This window comes from Capsaspora owczarzaki (assembly GCF_000151315.2).
Source record: "Capsaspora owczarzaki ATCC 30864 unplaced genomic scaffold supercont2.1, whole genome shotgun sequence".
NCBI classification, from domain to species: Eukaryota; class Filasterea; order Ministeriida; family Capsasporidae; genus Capsaspora; species Capsaspora owczarzaki.
Genome location: NW_011887292.1, coordinates 603,477 through 618,067, shown reverse-complemented (window position 1 = coordinate 618,067; position 14,591 = coordinate 603,477). Strand labels below are relative to the sequence as shown.

Below are 14,591 nucleotides of genomic sequence, written 5' to 3'. Positions count from 1 at the left end.
TGGGCCCGCCCCTGCTCCTTTTCCCCTTGCAATTGTTGTTGTTGTTGTTGGAGTTGCTGCTGTTGCTGGTGAAAGTGCGGGTTGAACAGGACTGACCGCTGTTGCAGCGGTTGTCCGGAAACGTTCATCATGGCTTGATGCAGTGTCTGATTGGTCTTGGAGCGCGATGGCGAGATGCTGCGCGGAACGGAGGTGGATGGGCCAATCGGAAACCAGAGTCAAAGCGCGTTGTTGTCGCTGATCTGCAAAAAGGGAAAAAAAGCAAAGGAAGACCAACCCCAGTCAGCGGTTTGTCGTTGTCATTGGGAAGATGGAAAATGCAAGACAAGAGCAAAAAAAAGCAGGCAACTGCAGCAACAAACGAGAGCAAAGAAGAAGGAGAAGGTGAAGAAAGAAAAGGAAACAAAAAAAAAAAAAAAAAAAAAAGTCAAAATGGCCACAGTGAAACAAGAAAAAAAAAAAAAGGTTGATGACCGAGCACGCTGCTTTCAAAAAAAAAAAAAAAAAAGAATTAAAGAATTAAAGAAGTAACGGAATAGGGGGACGCAGAGAGAGTTGCGCAGAGACAACGGGAGGCACAGAACGAACGTACAGGGTGTAGCAACAGCGGCGAGGGAGGGGCACAAGGAAAGCGGCACTTGACGAAAGGGTCACAAGGGAAGGCAGTCGGGGGAAGAAACAAAAAAAAAAAAAAAAAAAAGCTTTGTCTTGGTTCAAAATCAAGAGATAATCAAGGAAAAAAAAAAAAAAAAAAAAAAGCAGAGGCAGTGAACTGAGCGAGGGGGCAGGCCGGGGAGAGAGAGAGAAGGGTTAAGGACAGGCGTAGAGTCGAGTAGAGCCGAGAGCTCTTGGGGGAGGGGGAGGGGTTACGGAAGCAGGAGGGAAAGGGGGAGAAGACGGATGTGATGACAGCTGAGCGCCAAAATGTAGAACAAAAAGGCGGTCAACGTTCAAATTCAAGGAAAAAGAAAAAAAAATCGGTTCGGTTCAATAATTCAGGGGAAAAGTTTTCGTTCAGTCACACCGGAGCTTGGGAGCAGGCATGGCGGGGGTCGGAGTCGGAAGTCAGGTAGTCAGGTAGTCGTGGGTAGAAGGCGAAAAATAACGGGACAAAAACGGGGGCGCTTGGCGAAGACAATGCAAGTAAAGTGGAAAGGGCTCAAGAAAACAATCACAAAAAATAATTTCGAAAAAAAAAAGTTGTTTTTGGCGCGTTTTTTTTTTTCTAACTAGTTTGTATGAGAATTTCTTTTAGTCTTGAGTTGGCTTTGTTTTACGCTGGTCAACTATCAAGGTACGCATTTTGTCGTGTTGGTTGGAAAAATGCGAAAGCTCGGAAAAATCGAACGGGGTGGATCTGGGTCTACTGCTGCATGGCTGAATGGCTGGATCGGGCTCAGGCAAGGCGTGTTTTGTTGGGGGGGTCGAGGGGTGGTTGGTGGTGGTTGTGATAAAAGGGAGGTATCGACGAGATTGAGTCGCGTCGGTGGTAGGAAAACCAAAAAAAAAAAAAAAAAAAAAAACCGAAAAAAAAACCGAAAAAAAAAACGAAAAAAAAGGGAGACTGAAACAAAACTTGAAATTTTGCGGCAAAATGGAAAATGGAACTCGTTGCTGCACAGATCGGCAAGAAAACAGCGCTGTGATGTAGACGACTGTCATTGCAGCGTCAACACAGCTGGCAAGGAGGATGGCAGCGTGCGATGCGATCGGGGGCGAGTGTTTGTGGTTTGTGAAATCGCGGTTGGATTTTTTTCCCGCCAAAATGTTCTGCTCGATTTCCGCACTCCAAGTGGAAACGCAGGTTCCGCGTCGATTGCTTTCTGGAATGATGGCGATACTGGACTTTATCTCAGTGCAGCGACATCAAACAGACAATGGACAAAAGACAGATCGAAGCACAAATTTTTACTACAATTTCAGAAACAATGCAACAACTCGCTGCGCAATCACACAGAGTCAACACACAGCAACGCCAAAGTGCCGTGTTTCTGACCAGCAATGGCAATCTATTTAAAGACGGGGAGTGGCCCACTGAGCGCCTTGCGACTCAATGCCGAGGTTGTTGACGCCACGAACAATGCGGGCAGCGCCAGTCTCGCCCCAGTAAGTGCCCCAGCCTGCAAAACACCAAGGACAAAGAAAAAAAAACAAGTCAGTGCCAACGCAATCCCACACGAGATTCCGAACAGAAAGGAACAAGCAAATCAAGCCATGTGAACGAAACGCACTGTTGACGATGGTCCAGTAAGGAGTGCCAGAGTTGTCAACGCCCCAGCCAGTGAGCATGACAGAGTGGTCATCGCCGATGGCGCCGGTAGTGTCGTGGAAGACGCCACCAGTGTAGTTGATCAGATCGGTGGTGACGGCAATAGTGACGGCAACGGGGCCGCGGGCAAAGATCTCAGCCTTCATGGCAGCCTCGCCGACAATCTAGAAAAGCGACGATAGAAGGCAACGTGAATATATCCACTTTTGACGCACAGTCCCACCCTCGTAGCGTCTCGTCGCGGCAGAAAAAACAAACAAACAAAAAAAAAAAAAAAAACAGCACAAACGTGGCACATACCTCGCCAAACTGGGCAACGCCAAAGTTGAGGCAGTTGGGGACAGCGTTGCACTTGCCAGAGGGCTCGCAAGTGTGGCACTTGTAGTAGTCGGTGCAGGGGAGGTTCTTGGCCTCGTACCACGTGCCAGTGTCGTCGTGGATGCCGTTGACAGCAATCCAGGCGTACGCGGCCAGCGGGTCGCCACCGTTGCAGCCTTGGGTTTGGTTGGCAGTGACGCAGTTGATGAGGATCTGGGGGCTGCGTTTTTGTTGACAATTCAACGCCGTTTAGCGACAAGTGAACGTAAAACGACGTGCAACGAAACCAAACCGAAAAACAAAAACAATCATCATACCTGAGGTTGAACGGAATGCCCTGAGCATTGTTGGCAATAAAGTAGCGAGCAGAAAGAGCCGAGGTGGTAGCATGGGCCCACTATAAAGATGGAGCAATAACAAACCAAGAGCGAATGAGTGATCGAAAAGCAAAAAAAAAAAAAAAAGACCAAACACACACACACAAAATGAAAAACACCCGCGAGAGAAACTGCACGACCACCGCCGCTACACGACACTTACGCAAGAGCCGCAGTACTGGGGAATGTGCTGGTTGCGGGGCGAGGGCAGGTAGTTGGTGTTGTTGACGTTGCTCCAGTCGAACGAGGCAGGGAGGTCACCGACGCTCAGGAACTCGAAGGGCTGGGGCGAGACAATGTTCATCTGGCGCGAGGCAGTGCGGTCGATGCGAACACCGGGGCGGGAGAGGTCGTGGTACAGACCAAGCTCGGCGGGAGTCTTGGCGGCGGGAGCGGGGACGGGGACGGGGGCAGCGACCTTGGGAGCAGCGGTGCTGGGCTTGGTGAGGGTGGGAACGCCCCACGAGCAGTCGGTCTCGATGGCAAGGTTGTCGCCGCCCATCTTGATGCGGAAGAAACCGTCCTCACCGTAGAACGAGCCCCACGAGTTGCGGACAATCCAGTACGAGGTGGAGCCGTTCGTGCCCCAGCCGACAACCGAGATCTCGTGGTTGATGATGGGCAGGACGCTAAACTCGCTGAAAACACCGCCAGTGTAGGCCTCAAGAGCAGCGGTGGCATCAATGCCGCACGAGATCGGGCCACGAGCGAAAATCTCAGCCTTCATCTTGTCGGCGCCGCGAACAGTGCCGTACTCGCTGACATAGTACATGGTAAAGTTGGAGATGGCAGTGCAGCCAGACGAGCCGCAGGTTTCGCAAATGTTGACGTCCTTGCAGGCTTGGGCAATGTCACCAGCGTAGGCCTGGCAGGTCTCGTCGGGCAGACCGTACTTGTTGAGGGCCTCGTACACGCCGGACGCAGAGCCGCCACCGCACGAGCCGCCATAGCCGCAGTTGAGCACGACTTGGGCCGAGAGCACGACCGGGGGGTAGGCGTTCTTGCGGAGGATGGCAATGCGATCAGAAACAGCGTTGGTGGTGGCAACGTCCCAGCAGCTGCCGCAGTACGACTCGGGGCCGTGCTGGTTGCGGCGCTCGCTCAAGTAGTTGACGCCGTTGACGTTGCCCCAGGTGAACGAATCAGGGAGGTCCTCAACGTTGAGGTATTCGTGCGGACGGGGTGAGAGCACGAGCTCGCCGTTCGCCCACTCGTCTACCACCAAAAAAAAAAAACAAAAAAAAAAAACACAAAAAAACAAAAAGTGAGTCAAAGTACGTCAACAGGTTTTGTTGTTTGAGTGAATTTTCATCATGACAATGAATGAATGAATGAATGAATTGTGATAATTTCGGGTGTCGTGATTTGTTGATTTTTCGGTTGTTTCGATTATGGAAAAAAACAAAAGATGAAAAGAAACCAAAAAAAAAAAAAAAAAAAAGCCACATGATTTGACACTAAAGAGAAGAAAAGCGCGAAAGAAGTGACGAGCGGGAGGGGAAACCGGCGCTCAACCAGCCAGAAGGGGTAGTGAAGGGGTGGAAAACAGACATACGGCATTGGAGTGAGAGGCAAGGAGGATGCGGTGGTGAGAGGTGACCAATGAAAAAAAAAAAAAAAAAAAAAAAAAACAATGATGAAAAAATCCGCAAAAAATCATCATCACGGATTTTCGAGTGAGTCTGGTGGCTGACTTGCACGCGGCAGAGCACAAAGGAGAGAGCGACAGAGCAACAGAGAGAGAGAGAGAGAGAGAGAAAGCAAGAGGGACTTACTCTTGGGAGGGCGGCAGGTCGGGTGCGACTGCATCGGCAGAGCAGCGGCAACAGCCACAAAAGCGGCAACAAGCAGAATGGAAGCACGCATTGAAGAAGAAGAAGAAGAAAAAAAAAAAGAAACAAGAATGAAAGGTTTGATTGTCGTATTTGGAAAACAGAGTAAGAAAGTAAATTAATCTCACAACGATGATGGAACGCGGCACTTGTGTGTGTTAAAGAAGCAAGCAAACACAAACAAGAAAATGCGGGTGGCTGGCGATGGCTGGAGAAACAAAACAAAACAAAACAAAACAAAACAAAACAAAAAAACCCCTCTCCTTTCAATCGCGCCGCAACCCAAACAAATACATCAGGTCATTCAGGTCGAGGCGCTGCGAGGCCGCTCGACCAGCTTCGTCGAGAACGGCATTCGCAAGCATTTGCTTGTTTTGTTGCAAGAGCAAGACGCGCTCTTCGACCGTGTCTGGAATGACCAATCGCTCAACAATCACTTCGCGCATTTGTCCAATTCGATGGACGCGATCGATGGCCTGCTCTTCCTGCATCGGGTTCCACCAAGGACTGCCGCACAAGTTCAGCAACAAAAAGCCACAAGTGTGAGTTGTTTCCAATTTCGTCCAAGACCTGATTCGCAACGAAAACGAACAACAAGCAAAAACCGAAAATCAACTTACTCTGCAAACCACGATTTCATCCACAGCATCCCGAACAATGTTCAAATGGACAAGAAACACATTGGTCAGTTCATCCAGACAATCCAGGACCGGCCTCCCCCCTCCTCCAGCCAAAAACAACTAACAAGCAATAAAAACCAACGCGGTCCACGTACCAACAATAAACACTCGCGATGCCATCGTCAGATTCAGACCCATGGAGGTACACTTGAGAGAGCAAAGCATCACTCGCGTTTGGGAGCGGAGATGGCCAAACTCACGAATAACGTTATCCTTCTCGCGCATGCTCATGGATCCGTCAAAGCGAGAGAAGAAAATGTGCGCTTCCTGCAGCGCCGGCTCCAAGAGGTCGAGCATGGAAGTCCACTGGCTAAACACGAGAATCTTCAACGATGGGTCTTCTTTCAGTGTCGCGTGGATGCGCGAAGTAAGGTACTTGCTGCTCCGCCCCAAGTCAAAAAACGAGCATTCAAAAGTCAGAAAAACAAACCACCAATGCACAAACTGCAAAAAAACATCATCGTCTACAGCAAATCAGCACCACCTACATCTTGGTCGAACTCTGGGCCGTTTGCTCAAAGCGATACTGCAGCTGAAGCAAGTCTCGAAGAGAGGGAGCAGCAGCGGCGCCTCCATTCATGACGTCTTGCACTCTGGTCAGGTTTTGGTGTTCACGAGGATTGAGCGTTGTCCCGAGATTGACTGGAACGAGCGTTTTGGCAATCTCGTCGTCACCGTCTTCGTCGTCGTCGGCGAGGGCGCCTTCGCCCTGCTCCTCGTCAGCGCTTGGCTTCTTACTCATGGATTTCTGGATGGCAGCAAGAGGGACCACTTGCCGCTGGTCGATTGGCTGGCGACAGGTCGGGCACGTCGCCTTGTCGTTGACATTCCTTCGCAACCCGTTTTCGAGATAGGCCACCAGGCACGCGCGACAAAAGACGTGACCACATCGGGAAATGACGCCCTCGTTCTCGCCTGTCGCGACGTCCATGCAGATGGGGCATTCGGTTTGAATGTTGCCTTCGAGAACACGTTTGCGCACATCGGCGGGCAGGCTGTCTACGCCTCCCGTTGCAGGGCGGTCATTGCCTCGGTCGCGCGAGCTCGCGCCAGCAACAGTCTCCTCTTCGTCATCATCATCATCATCGTCGTCGTCGTCGTCCTCCATGTCACCGAGGGTTCGACGGGAGCGTCGCGTCGATGTTTGTGCGGCCTCCGCCTCTTGCTGCCGTTGGACGGCGCGGTTGTGACGTTCGTCTTGTTCGCGCATCAGTGCGTTGTAGCGAGAGGGGTCTACATGCTGCATTTCGGCCAACTCGCGCACGGGTCTGATGAGGTGCGGATGGTCGCAAGCTTGTCGCAGGTGCAGCAACATGAGAAGCAGATTGCTGTAGTGGTTCATGGCCTGGCCACGGAGCAAGTAGCGCGAGAAACGCACTTGAGACCGCTTTTCAAGCGCGTTGTAGAAATCGAGCTCCTCCATCGAGAAGGGTTGGCGAGAGACAGTGACGGTGCGCGGGGGCAGGTTGAGAATCGGCTTCCCGTCAATCATGCTACTCTTCAACCGGCGCAAGCAAATGGGGGCCATCACGGCTTGGAGTTGCTGAATGTTCTTGGCGGAGAACTGCAGCGTTTTGCGAATGTTGAAGCCTAAAGTCGGACGCACGATATTGGTCAGTTGGAAAGCGGACACACTACACGAAGCACAGAAGCAGAACACGACAGACAAAACCAAACCAATCAAGCACACTTACTAGAGCAGAAGCGGTGGTACTGATCGTAAGGGGCGTATTTCAAAAATCGGAAGAGCGGGAAGAGATCCTCGATCGAGTTTTGAATGGGAGTACCAGATATGCACCATTGCCTTTCATAGTGCAGTTTGGCCACAGCTGGTAAACAAGACAAAAAAATTAACAACGACGAGCAAGTTAGTTGCATTGCTTGACTTGAGACATCTATGAAAAAGGTATGTGCTCACCTTGGGACACTGCAGCACCGCGATTTTTGATGCAGGTCGCTTCATCGAGCACCACTCTAAACCAGCTATACTCAATGTCAACCACACAGCCAGTGAGAGTGTCAAATCTCTGCACCCAAGTCACTCCTCTACGCCTCGGCTCTCCAGCAAGGACGCTTACCGAACTTTGAACAAGGGACTCGAGCGTTTGTTGATCATAAACTCGTCCTGGAATGGCGCCTCATTCGCGACTAACGCATATGTGGTCAGCACGACATCTTGCGATGCCAGAAAGTAGGGATCACGGTTGCGATGTGCTCCGTGGTACACATACACCTTGAGCTCCAGCCCGGAATCGACTTTGCCGAGAATCTCAGCCTCCCATTGCCTGACAAGCGCCATTGGGGCTACCACTAGCGTGCGCATCGGCTGCCGCACATTTGGATTGGCCTTCAGCGGAGGAGGTCGATTGATGAGCATTGTGCTGATGCATTGTAGGGTCTGCAACAGCAACAACCAGGAGTTTTTTTTGTTGTGGTTCCAAGTTAGATCCACGACGACACGGGAAATGCCCCACCACACATGGTACTCACCTTTCCAAGACCAGGCTCGTCAGCAAGAAGCCCACCGAACGGTGCCTTCTTCTCGCGAGCAATCATCCAGGCCGTACCAATTTTCTGCGAGATGCAAAATCAGACTGAGCCAATTGGACGAAACCCTTTTGCCCAGTTCAATGTGCGTAACGAACGCATCAGGCCTGGCATTCTACCATTACCTGATGGGGATAAAGCTCCACGTTCAGACCAGGAACAACCTCCACCCGCTTCTCGGAATTTTCTCCGAGTTCTTTGAGCATCTCGGCCAAATTCACAGCATCCGTATCAGTAATAGCCTCTCGCGTCGGGTAGCTCGAGTAGCTCGGGTCTGCATCTTCGTCATCAGAGGAGCCCTCGTCTGTCAAAGGCAAAGCAAAAAGTCAGTAGAGCGTATGGTGACAACGGCCGCGACTCAGAAAGTGAAACTTTTACCAAATGGTCGCAACGTTCGCCGAACAACAGCAGCAGCCTCTTCATTCCTGCGCTGTATTGCCATGGCGTCATAGGGATCTGTGGTGGAAGCTGCGGTGGCGTGCAAATCCGTTCCGAGTGAAATTTGCTTCTTTGCAGGTTGCAGCAGTTGGCGTTCTGCGGGTGTCAGCGCGCGCATCACACCCAGTGGCCCAGAGCTGCCTGGCTGCGTGAGGTCGTACACCAGGTTTGAACTGTCGGCCGCATTTTCTTCGCTTGACGACGGAAACTGGAGTGCGGGCTTTGGCTTTTGTTCATTGGGACGCGGCTGGCTCGAGAATGTCGGTGCTCGAGCCGCGGACGACAATGTAGGAGGCGGGTGGCTTGACCACTGAGCTGCCGGAGCCGAGGTGCTGGACGAGTACGAGCGCAGCTGGCTGACCGTAGTGCTGGCCGTGGCTGTCGGCATCGGCAAACTCGAACTTGCCCTGGCGCTGGCTTCGCTGGTGCTCGGGCCCGCCCTGCCGGAACTCGTGCTCAGACCAGCACGCGCAACTGGAGAGGCGGGAGGCGAGTCGAGAATGACAATGTCGCCGTTGTCTGCAGCAGCGGTTGTGTTTGGGGGTCTTCCCGCCAAAATCTTTGTTTCACGACGGCTGTTCCCAGCGCCCGAGGACGACCCCAGCATCAAGGACGACGACGACGACGACAACGACGACAACGACGACGGCACACTCGCGGTTGCTTGCCGCGTCAGGTCGATGGGGCGGAGGCCCGCTTGGGTCGCTTCGGCGTCGTCGTTCAGCGTCGTCGTCGTTGAGCGAGTCGTCGGAGCAGGAGCAGCATTGGATGCCGCACTCGAGCTCGCCGCCCGCTTCAGGGTCTGGCGTGTCTGTCTTGCTTCGGTTGCTGACACCGCGGGGGTCGCTAGGGGTGGCGCTGGCTGCGACTGAGACTGCGCCTGAGCGGTCGATGATCGCGTCCGTCTCATGGTCGGAGCCACCACTACGGCAGCAGGCGCCACGGCAGGAGCGACGTCCATCGGCACAGCCTCTGGCTCAGCAGCAGACGCCACTGCGTTCGCCGTTGTTTTGCGCTTGGGCGGCATTCTGTGCTTGATCGACGTTGCCCTTGTTGTCGCGATTTTGCGCGCCAAACACAAAAAGACTGAATCAGAACTTGATTCAAAAAGACTTGACGAATTCAATAGTGAATATGACTTTTGTCGTCGTTGTGAATACGTCTGGAGTGGATTTGGATTTTGAGATGAGATTCATGATTTGGCTTGATCATGATGGTTGCCATCAGGGCAGTCTAAGAAAAATGAGTGACGTCGCGGACGACTGGGAGAGTGTGCTGGACGACGAGACGACAGCGACGCCTCCACCGCAGCAGCAGAAGCAGCCGCAGCAGCAGCCTGCCAAGAGCAGCAGCACTTCCAAGACCAGCGCCAGTCAATCACATGCCACGAGCAGCAGCAGCAGCAGTAACAGCAGCAGTAACAGCACTGCCGCTTGGCCGGACGACGACAACCACAGCGCCGACGCCTTTGCCATGCCAGCAATGAAGAGCGAGCTGCTTGACATGATGTCTGGCGCTGCCCAAGCCAAGCCAGGTGAGTCACCAAGTCGTGACTCGGACTTGCAGGGAAATCCCGGTTTTTGTTGACTTTGAGTGCTTTCTGTTTTCTGTTGGCTTGGCAGTCCAACACGACTCGATTCTCGAGCTCTATTGCATCCCCGAGCACTTCAAGACAGCCGACCTTGAACGGCTTGTTGGACCGTACAATCACTCGCATATCAAGTGGTTTTCAGACACTCAGGCATTCGTAGTATTTTCAACGCCATATGCAGGTTTGTGTGGGCACTTCACTGTGTAGTTTTCGCCCGCAGTCAAGTCCGTCCTGTCTCACCCTACATGCGTGCTTGGAAAAAAAACAATCAAACGAAAAAACAGTGGAACAAATACTGGCAAACTTTGCCCATTCCACGGTCAAACTGCGACCCATCAGCAAATCCGATCCAAAGACAGCGCAGCACATTCGTATGTTTTGTTTTTGTTTTGTCACAAATGCTTCAATGCTTGGCGTTTGACCCAACTCATCTTCTCTATTTCTTTTGTTCGTTCTCGTTGGTGCAGGAAGCCTGTTCCCGGATCGAGCTGCGTTGCCACTACGGCCAGAAAAAGATGCTACTGTTGCGAAGCGACTCATTGCCAACGTTATTGGCGTGCCCCAACGGATACGCACTCCCGAGGAGCGGCAGCGTGACAAGGAAGCCGAGCAGCAGCGCAAAGGTAGAGACGAGTTTGTTCTTGCTTCTGGACTGTGTGCGGTTCGTGGGTTTCCAGCGTTCACTGTTTTTTTTGTTTTGCTGCCTTCTCGATCTCCTTTTTTTTTAATGGTGCTTTTTTGTACTTTTGGAACACACAGCAAAACGACAAGATTTCCTTCAACAGCAGCAGCAAAAACAAGCCGCCTGGGACGAATAGAATATTCATGCTGCCCCGCAATTGTACTGTAGAAATCTCCACCATCCCCTTTGAGTCCTCACACAGAGAAAACTTGCACGAGTCTGGCAAACACAATTTTGGTTTTCATTTCCTGTTTCTTTATATGAACATGCAATCGACAGCCGTCTTTCAATCCTCGGCAAACATTGCCAATCAACCCAAAATCGCAACAACAAGCACAGCAGCAGCAACAACAACAACAGCAACCATAACAACACACAAGAGCAGCACCTGACATCAAAACTCTGCCTGCTCTCCGTGAAATCACAAGAATCCGTTTTAGGCGATTGCTGTTGCACCGCGCTTTTTGCCGAGTGCGACAGCCTTGGTCGGCTTTTCCATGGGTTCAGTAGCTTTGGAGGAGGATTTGGCCGACTTGGTCGCCTTGCTTGTCCTGCTGGATGTGGTGGCATTTTCAGGGGAAGCGGCTAGATTGGGAGCAGCTACCTCCGTCCTTTGTGATTGAGACTCGGGCGCATCTTCCGACTCGCCAGTAAAGTTGTATACGGCATTGCCGTGGAGGAACTTGACGCGCATTCCCGTGTCCGGGTCGAGTTGGTCGCGCGAAATTGCAACGTTACCTTGGTTGGCCTGGTACCATTCAAGTGGGTTGTGTATGTGAGGGGCAATCGGTGGTGAGGCCTTGCAAAAATCCAAAAGTCAGCTCACGCCTGGACATGACTTACCAGTTGCAAGCATGAAACAAACATGCGGCAAACTTCAAACACTTCGTGGTTGGAGACAACATTGCTAAACGGAACAGGTTCTTTTGCTGCGAAGAGATCACGATCAAAGTCAAACAGTGCATTGACAAAATCACAACCAGTCCCCAAAACACCCCCGACTCGGGTCAAAAACTCACCAGCAGCAGGAATTTCCTTGAAAGTTTGAATAAGGACGGATCCTGTGGCTAACATATCGAATGGCGGACGTTCATCCTGAAAATAACAACCAAACGACATGATCCAAGTCAGCGCATCGTTCGCAACACTCCGTCGCACCTCATCACGACAATTCCACAACCACCCCCCCTCATTCTACCTGTTCGCGCAAAAATGGTCGAATCTTCTCATCCCACTCGGCGACACGCTTGGACAGCGCGGTTTCTTGAGCGTACAAGACGGCGCTCTTCAAGAACTTGTCGACATAGTTGCGCACAAGCTCTTCGTAGCTCATGGTGATTTCCACCGGTTGCTGGCCTTGCACGTCTCCAGCCCGGAAGAGGGCCGCTTCAGCATCAGTCATTGTCACTCGAGCCGGAGCGTCACTGTTGGAATCGTTCGCTCCATCGTCACCCCAGTAGACCAAATCCTCATTGTTGTTGTCGTCGTCATCGTCATTATCATTGTTATCGTACCCGACATCCGAGCCGGGCCCAGCACCGAAAATATCGTCATCGCCGTCCTTGAGCAGATTGTTGCTTTGACGAAGTGTGTCGGTCGCAGCCATGTCTGCCTGCGCGTCCTGCATGCTGTCCGACGCCAGGAAGGGCGACTCGACGGCATCCCAACCATCGCGGCGCACTAATCGCCGGCCCTTGGCGGTCATCAGCAATCGGCTCATCAAGCGCTGCTTGTCCTGCTTGCGTTGCGACTCTCGTCGCTTTTGTTCTGGCCAGTACAAGTAGTCTAGATCCGAGAAGGTTAGGCCCTTCAGCTTGTTTGTTGGGACGGGTTTGTGGGTGTTGGCCACGCCCGCGCAGAATGCGCTGATGGGAATGAGCGGGGCGGTGACCGTTGCGAACGCATCCGAACCTGACTTGCTCTCCTTCAAGCAAGCCGGAATGCGGAACGTCTTGCCCTTTTTGAAAGGCTTCTCTAGGGCCTTGTTTGGCAAGTGCGGATCCAGTGGCGCCCAGGGATCCACAAAGGCGGCGAGTGCAGCGGAGGACCCGTTGCGCACAGCTTCTGCCACTGCTGCCACCATTTTCCGCGTAGTCATGCGTTCTGGCAGAGCACTGGCGGCCGATGCAGGTTTCAACGCATCCCCATTTGCAGCCGCAACCTCCGTCAGCACGTTTTGGGTGCTAAACACGTCAGTGGGATCATGGAGGCCATCGTCATCGTCTGCCATAGGGCCATCATCATCATCGTCGTCGTCATAGTGCCAGTCGTGGACACCGTCGTTTTGGTCATCGTTGGACTCGGGAATGGGTTTGTTTGGCATGGCAGCGAGAGCCGATGCAAGCTGGTCGACGCTCGGTTGCTGTGTTGGCTGCTGTTGAGGTTGGCTCTGTGATTGCTGAGAGCGTGTCTGAAGCTCCTCCACCCGGAATCGCTCGCCGAGGTCCAGAAGGAGTGCTCCAGACGAGTGCATCAACGATGTGTTCATGCGGAAGTCGCATCGACTGCCCAACGGCTCGCCATTCGCAGCAAACAACGTGACGCCATCCTTCTCCTTGTCGCTCAGTGGAATCAATGCCAGCGGAGTTCGAGCAATCAGTTGAATGGAGGCGCCGCCGTCTTTTGGCTCAGACGACAGTTGATCAAACTCGTCGTCGGCCAAATCAATGTTGTTGCTCTCCTTGAGATCATCAAGTTCGAGGAAGCTGGACCAGCGATGGCACCAGAGAGACAAACGCGAAACATCAGTGAGTGGCATGCTGCTTTTTGAAAACAAAGCAACACTCAAACAAAACGCTTCGCAGACTGTGAAACGTACTCGTCCTCGTCCTCAAACTGGGCGTCGTCGTCCTTGCCTTCCGCGCTGATGGACGTGGCCTGCTTTTGAATGGCCTTGCGGCGGTTGGCAACCATTTCCAGCACTTGGTACACGAGCGCATACAAGTACTCGACTTTCTTGCTGTAGATGCATGCCGAGCCCTGAATGAGCAGTGCGGCTTCGGCAAAGTTGAGCGTTGTGATGCCCTGGTCGAACGACACGCTAATGTGTTCAATCTGCCAACCAACAAACACACACACAAAGCATGAGCAAAGAAGAAGGGTGTTTTTGTCAGGAGTGAAGAGACGCGTATTGGACAACGCGAGCGGAGCAGGGAGCGAGAAACAAAAGCGCAGGGTGTAAATTGAAACAAAATCACAAAAAAAAAAAAAAAAAAAAAAAAAAAAGGCGCCAATTCGAAACGGTTTGAATAAAAACAGTTTGGCAGCTTTTTGTTTTTGGATGCTGTTGAACATGGTAACAGAATGACGTTGCTCGCTCCAGCTGCAATGAAAACAGTCCGTATGTGGCAAGAGCGCACTGCGACAGTGATATGACACTGGGGACGGAGCGGGGCAGGGGGGGGGGTCGAGAGCATGCAGTGTCGGCTCATGTCGGAGCGAATCTTGCAAAACTCGCAACCACCACTCCTGACATGCACCACCGCTCCTCGCTCCCCGAACAAAACGATGCGGTCTTGCGATTGAATGAGGAAGTGGGGTGGGGGGGTGGCGGAGGCCGCACCTCGTTCAGGTAGTCGTTGAGCTCGCTGGCAATGTCAATGTTCCAATTTTTGGTCAAGTCCTGAATGGGCTGCAGAAGGTGACCAAAGCGAGACTCGCGCTGGTCCGAGTGCTCGACGGAATCACTGTCATGGGTTCGTGCTGACGACGCATTTGCGGCTGGTTGTGAGGCTGCCGCGGCCGCCGACGATGACGCTGACTGCGACGAGCGCGAACGCGAAGCCGGCATTGTTCTGAAACAAAAAACGAGAAAGGATTCAAAAAAAAAAAAAAAAACGAAAAAAAAAAAAAACGAA

The 14,591-nt window shown here is 52.3% G+C and overlaps 4 protein-coding genes across 4 annotated transcripts; 1 reads left to right on the top strand and 3 right to left on the bottom strand.

Annotated features, from left to right (window-relative positions):
* Window positions 1-1,835: 1,835 nt before the first annotated feature.
* CAOG_00178 (papain family cysteine protease) lies at window positions 1,836-4,865 on the bottom strand. Its single transcript, XM_004364992.2, has 6 exons — window positions 4,740-4,865; window positions 3,128-4,179; window positions 2,905-2,984; window positions 2,570-2,807; window positions 2,232-2,433; window positions 1,836-2,120 (listed from the first exon to the last, which is right to left on the bottom strand). The coding sequence occupies exons 1-6, from the start codon at window positions 4,828-4,830 to the stop codon at window positions 2,014-2,016; spliced, it is 1,770 nt and encodes a 589-aa protein (XP_004365049.1). The 5' UTR covers window positions 4,831-4,865; the 3' UTR covers window positions 1,836-2,013.
* A 197-nt stretch (window positions 4,866-5,062) lies between these two features.
* CAOG_00177 (hypothetical protein) lies at window positions 5,063-9,546 on the bottom strand (the record flags this gene model as incomplete). Its single annotated transcript, XM_004364991.2, has 9 exons — window positions 8,402-9,546; window positions 8,149-8,327; window positions 7,967-8,050; window positions 7,555-7,874; window positions 7,395-7,459; window positions 7,171-7,305; window positions 5,965-7,066; window positions 5,559-5,855; window positions 5,063-5,303 (listed from the first exon to the last, which is right to left on the bottom strand). Exons 1-9 carry the CDS (start codon window positions 9,486-9,488, stop codon window positions 5,063-5,065), a joined length of 3,510 nt encoding a protein of 1,169 aa, XP_004365048.1. The 5' UTR covers window positions 9,489-9,546.
* A 153-nt stretch (window positions 9,547-9,699) lies between these two features.
* On the top strand, window positions 9,700-10,952 carry CAOG_00176 (hypothetical protein). Its single transcript, XM_004364990.2, has 5 exons — window positions 9,700-9,995; window positions 10,084-10,233; window positions 10,337-10,423; window positions 10,520-10,675; window positions 10,812-10,952. Exons 1-5 carry the CDS (start codon window positions 9,704-9,706, stop codon window positions 10,868-10,870), a joined length of 744 nt encoding a protein of 247 aa, XP_004365047.1. The 5' UTR covers window positions 9,700-9,703; the 3' UTR covers window positions 10,871-10,952.
* Window positions 10,953-11,068: 116 nt separating this feature from the next.
* Window positions 11,069-14,550, bottom strand: CAOG_00175 (hypothetical protein). Its single transcript, XM_004364989.2, has 6 exons — window positions 14,297-14,550; window positions 13,553-13,788; window positions 11,933-13,439; window positions 11,754-11,829; window positions 11,578-11,663; window positions 11,069-11,482 (listed from the first exon to the last, which is right to left on the bottom strand). The coding sequence occupies exons 1-6, from the start codon at window positions 14,522-14,524 to the stop codon at window positions 11,171-11,173; spliced, it is 2,445 nt and encodes an 814-aa protein (XP_004365046.1). The 5' UTR covers window positions 14,525-14,550; the 3' UTR covers window positions 11,069-11,170.
* Window positions 14,551-14,591: the final 41 nt, after the last annotated feature.